Raw genomic sequence first — 6,094 nt, 5'->3', positions numbered from 1 at the left:
CCCCCCCCTCACTCCATCTGTACCTTAATACTTTTACCACCTGTCCGAGAGCCCAAAGAGTATGAGTGGAAAATTTGATGCTGATTGGTTGAAAACAGTGACTGTCCCACTACTTAGTATGTCCCCTCTACCCTTAAGACCTGTTTGGGATACCAAAGAATATGTGTGCCAAATTTGGTGACGATTGGTAAAAAACTGTGGATTTGCACAAGCATCATCCGTTTTACGCTACTTGATTTGATAGATATAGCTATTTTGCATTGTTTATTAAGCAAAAGCTATTAGCAACTAGCGAGTTGGGTTACGGTAGGAACCATCTCCAGTGCCTAATCTACATGTGTATAAATTTTCAAGTCGATATATGCAACGGTGTGGACGGTATCGAGCCTCAACCCCACAAATTTGAATTTCATATACTAGATTGATGCGACAAATTATTTCTAAATTTAATGATTATTTAGTTGTAATTTTCTTTTCATAATGGGTTTCAATATATTATTTTTTGGAAAAATTATAAGATTTATACTGAATTAAGCGTCAGTGACATTCAATTTATTCAGTGCACATGCTAATGGCTGAAGGGAGTCCACGTGTCAGAAACGAACTCTGCAATTCTCTTATATCCATTTGCATCACAAACATCCAAATGTTTAGAAATTCAAGACCTGCATTTTTAAAAGGTAATTTCAATAAAATAAAATGAGAATGATAGTTTTTATGAGTTTAAGATTGATGTTAGGTAAATGTGAAGTTTCATTTAGCGTACAAATTGTAACTTATTCATTTTTCACTCTCAGTGATAATGAGAATTTATAAATGTAAATTAAAAGAAAAAATTTAGTTTTTGTTGTGTAAAGTATATGAATAATTTTTAACATTCAGATGTGTGATTCAAATATGTGAAAAAAAATGTTCAACAAAATATTAAAATGCCTGGAAATAAATAGTCTGTAAATGAAAGTAGACTACATGTATGTCAGGATTTTCTTAAAAGTTGCCCATTTAACTATAGTTTTTAATAAATAATTTAAGCCATTTGAATTAAATTTGTTTTATTTAAATTAATAATTTTCTATCGGAACTATTGTCTCTCTTGTGGTCAATGCTGATTCATAATCGCTACTGAATGGGTGCGAGAAAAAAATTACGTGGCCGATTAAAAAAGCCGATTTCTCATTCGAAACTTACTCTAACCTATGGGCGGGTATTTAGAATTCCAGTGACAGATACGCTACTTAGAAGACCTCAACACCCGTTCAAATGCAAGTGAATGAAAAAAAATTGTTAGCCAATCAGCAATACCGAAAACATATGATTTTGGAAATAAACCAGCTCCTCGAAGAAGAATTTGCTTAATGCACGCTCCCGGAATGGGCGAGTAACGACTGGAACCCGTAAAACAATGGTCACATTTCTCAAAATTGCTCTACTCAGAGCTCAAAAAGTATTAGACCGATTGACTTGAACTTGCGTATACAGATTGCTGAAATGTTTCGTTTGTCGGAGAACCACTCGAAATAAAAAAATTGTTTCAACAATTTTTATAAAACAAATTCAAGCATATTTTTGAGTAAAAATCAGATGTTTTTTTCAAATGGCTGCTATTTTGTGAAATATTAATATTTTTCGACATTTCTTTGCTTCGCCGACTAACTAAGGTCACTAAGGATGTAAACTTTAAAAATCATTTTTATTTGTTTATATTAGACTCCTGTATGAGAAACTAGAAATCCGGCAAATTGACCTACCGAATTTGGACATGTCGGACATCCGCGCTTATAAATTAAAATAGTATCGATATATCAGGTTGTGGAAAGATTCGTTATTATTTTTGTTATCAAAATAAATAACCAAATATACCCTCATTCTCAGGCCGTTACACGGGATTCCCACCTGAAGCAATTATAATCAATCTTGATTCATTTCAACTGAAATCTTCGGTATAATTTTCAGCAAAACTCAAAAACAAAAAACGTAAACAATGCAAACAAGTTAGTTTAAAAATTATTTTTAATCCCTCACGGACACACCTTTGCGATATCCCATGGAGCATATAGATTTCATTATTGTACCTTTATTATAAATAAAACTAAAAGTCCTATCTCCAAACTACAGAATTTTTTCATTTATGTTACGTCAAGGTATATTATGTTTCAGTTAGTAACTTCTGCTTGTTTTCCAAAAATTTTAAAGAAAATCCTAAAAAATATAAACAATATAATTGTTTAAATAATTACTTTAAAAAAAATAAAAAAACACCTGGAGATATGGCCAAGATAAGTCCAGAAGTATCTTTTGTTTTCCGATAGGACTTTTAGTTTTATTTATAATAATGGTACAATAATGAAATCTATATGCTCCGTGGGATATCACAAAGGTGTGTGTGCATGCATGGAGAGGGTAAAAACAATGTTTAAACTAACTTTTTTGCATTGTTTAAATTTTATTTATTTATGATACGTCAAGGTATGCTATGTTTCAGTTAGTAACTCTTAATTGTTTTCCAAAATTCCTAAATAAATTCCTAATAAATTGTAAACATTTTCGAAAACTTTAAACGTGATTCCCGATTCGAAGTTGTATTTCTGCTTATTTCCTGATTTTATGTTAATTTCCGGCTATTTTCTTACTTACCTGATTTTCGTGATTATTAGACCCCTGCTAAATGTACCTATAACATGTTGAAGCTTTTAATTATAGCAGATACACAAACTTATTTTCATTACAAGGTATGCGTGGCTTATGTCTACGCTCGGGATGGCTAGCATTGGGAATTTAACGGTCATGGCAGTAGAAAGATGGATGCTTATTACGAGGCCAATGAAAGCGTTAACAATCAGGTAAGATCTAATCTACAATTAATTATGAAAACAAAAAGTATTAAACAGTGATTATTATTTTAACACTTTTTAGTGTTATTAATAAATGAGGAAATTATACACAAGTTTTGACAGTAGCGAAAAATAATTAATAGTAAAACATAAGATGCATTGCTTATACACACTGAAACTTCTACGTTTGCACTCGCTTTCCACGTGGTTTTGAATCGTGAATTTTTCTTTCAGTATCATTATAGCTTATTAGTATACGCAGAATCATCTAATCTATTCTAAATTAATTATACTCTTCGTAATTCTAAAATAATCTATTAATTTTTGAGTCCTCAAGTTTTAAACTGCTCAGTTTTGAAAGCTTATACTTGAAAATACTTCGGAGTGTCTATTCGACCAGAATTCTGGACGAATAGCCTGCCCACAGCGAACGGATATTCGTCAAGAAAAATTGCAAGAATAGAATATTTACTTTGCTTTAAATTATCGTTGTGTATACAGATCCGATATTTTTTCCTAATCTTGTATTTTTTTATTCCGGCAAATCTAACGTTAAGGAACTTTCTTTTCCGGTAAAATCTTTGCGTCTACTTTAACAAATGTTTACTATTTTATCAAAAAATTAGGAATATTAATTTGTAAATATATACATAAATTGGCATACAGTCAAGAGCAACTATTACACTAACAAGGGGAGAAGGACAATTGCCAATTTTTCCGCCGTTTTCGAGAAACTCGAGTTTAAAATATTCGCTATAGGACATACAGAGTTTGGTGAAAAATGTTTTCAATTGTCCGATAGCTCAGGTAGCAGTGTTTGGGCTTCATAACTGGTGGGTTGCGTGTTAGATTCTCAGTACCTGAACTGTTTTTAATTTATTTTTTAGTTATTAAAATATTTATAAATATAATTTTTTCAATCACTGTTACTTTTAGTAACTGTAAAAAATACGTTTTAGCGACTAGTCACATGGGAGTGATTGGTCACATCTCAAACCCCTTGTGCAGCTCCCCCTTTAAAAAATTACGTTTTAGCAACTGGTCACAGAAGAGCGATTAGTCAAACCACAAACCCCTTTTCTAGCTTCACCTTTAAAAAAATACGTTTTAGCGACTGGTCACAGAAGAGTGATTGGTCACATCACGAACCCCTTTACCAGCTCCCTCTATAAAAAACTAAGTTTTAGCAACTAGATACAGAAGAGTGTCTAATCTCTCATCCCATTTCCAGCTCCTTTTTAAAAAAATACGTTTTCGCTATTGGTCACAAAAGAGTCATTGGTCACATCTCGAACCCCTTTTCTAGCTCCCTCTTTAAAAAATACGTTTTAGTGGTTGGCCACAGAAGAGTGAGTAGTCAAGTCTGGAACTCCTTTTCAGCTCTCCCTATAAAGAAATACGTTTTAGCAACTGGTCACAGAAGAGTGATTGGTCGCATCTCGAAACCCTTTTCCAGCTCCCTCTTTAAAAAATATGTTATAGCAATTGGACACAGAAGAGTGATTAATCACATCCTGAACCCCTTTTTCAGCTCCCTCCTTAAAGAAATACATTTTAGCAATTGGTCACGGAAGAGTGATTGATTACATCTCGAACCCCTTTTCCAGCCCCCAAATACGTTATAACAATGAGTTATAGCAAATTGAACCTCATTTCCAGCTCCCTCTTTAAATAAATACGTTGCAGCAATTGGTCTTGAAAGAGTGATTGATCACATCTCGAACCCCTTTTCCAGCTCCCTCTTTAAAGAAATAAGTTTTAGCGACTGGTCATAGAAGAGTGATTGATCACATCTCGAATCCCTTTTCCAGCTCTCCCTATAAAAAAATACGTTTTAGCAACTGAAAACAGAAGCATGGGAGGAAATTTTTTTTATACCTTAGAAATAAAGTTTTTTTTTCACCATAACTGTATTTGTACATAATTCTTTATTTTCTTAGAGCTATTCAATTAAATAGTAAAATCATCATTTTTGTCAAAGTTAAAAAAATTAAAATTTTCAATTTGGTATAAATAAACTTTCTTAAAATTGTGCTTCGATATGCAGTTACTGGGAAATTCAGAAACGTACTTAAAGATAAGTAATTCATAGCAATTCATTATAATTTCACGATAAAAGAAAGAAAACAAAGGAAATTTAAACCTAAAAACTAAAAATAACGCCGAGATTTTGAACCGGGCCGGGGGGGGGGGGTCGCTTTTTATTGTAAATTCAATGATACAGGCCTAAATAAACACACAAGAGGGGATGTATGTGTATATATATGTATATATATGTGTATGTATATATGTATATATATATGTATGTTTGTGTATGTGGGTATATGTGTATATGTGTGTATATGAATATGTGTGCATACTTATTCTTTCCAGTCGCGACGCCTAAAATGAAATATGTTATTAATGGTTCTTTTTCTGTCAAAAATGATACTACCTGGCTCGAAATTGAATCATTTTCTTCAAAATTCGACAATTCTGTCAACATTCATCCTTCTCGTTTAAAAATACCTTTTATTCGGTGGAAAATTCAATTTTCTCTAATTGGGGGTACAAATGTATGATTGAAAACTGATCTGTTTTGGTTGCTTGACATTTTCTTCTCAAGTGATAGTCTATCTATATTGTTGAAAATACAACTGTTTTATCGAAAATACCTGTTTTTTGCTGTGATTCGGGTTTGAATATTTCTTGAAAATGAGTCTTTTTGGTCTTTTTTTTATTCCTTTTTCTGGATCTACATTCTATATTTCTCCAATTCTGCACATTTAGAATTGAAATTTTCTTCACTTTCAATGTACATGTGTGTGTATTTATGGGTTTTCTAAGAATTTTAAACAGGACGATTTTTAACGACTCCCGGATACGACGCAGTCGCAAGCCGACCCCCACATTATCTTGTCTTTTACTTACCAGTTCCATAACAAATTTGAAAGTGAGCGGTCTCTTATATACTCGGTTGGAGAAAAAGCAAAATAGAAAATTTTCAATTTGGTATAAATAAACTTTCTTAAAATTGTGCTTCGATATGCAGTTACTGGGAAATTCGGAAACGTACTTAAAGATAAGTAATTCATAGCAATTCATTACTGACGTTAGACTGACGTTAGAACTACAATCTCCACCATATGACGATTTGATACTTAACTTTGACATGATTTCGGCTGAGAAAATAAACTTATTGCATAAAGGTGTTAGTTGGGCGTATAATCTAAACAATGAATAATACAAACTACAAAATAGCCTCGGAAAGGACTGGAACTTTT

General features: G+C 32.5%; 1 protein-coding gene across 1 annotated transcript in view; it reads left to right on the top strand.

Annotated features, from left to right (window-relative positions):
* The window catches only part of LOC117182738 (rhodopsin-like), a 51,458-nt gene that overhangs the window by 14,546 nt on the left and 30,818 nt on the right, over positions 1–6,094 (top strand). Inside the window, exon 4 of the mRNA XM_033375843.1 lies at positions 2,730–2,840. Within this exon, the coding sequence (XP_033231734.1) occupies positions 2,730–2,840 (111 nt within the window). The remainder of the gene's footprint in view (positions 1–2,729; positions 2,841–6,094) is intronic.

The sequence above is a fragment of the Belonocnema kinseyi genome, chromosome 2 (assembly GCF_010883055.1).
Source record: "Belonocnema kinseyi isolate 2016_QV_RU_SX_M_011 chromosome 2, B_treatae_v1, whole genome shotgun sequence".
Lineage (NCBI taxonomy): Eukaryota > Metazoa > Arthropoda > Insecta > Hymenoptera > Cynipidae > Belonocnema > Belonocnema kinseyi.
Note: the sequence above shows the minus strand (reverse complement) of the source record. Positions and strands in the feature narration are given on the sequence as shown.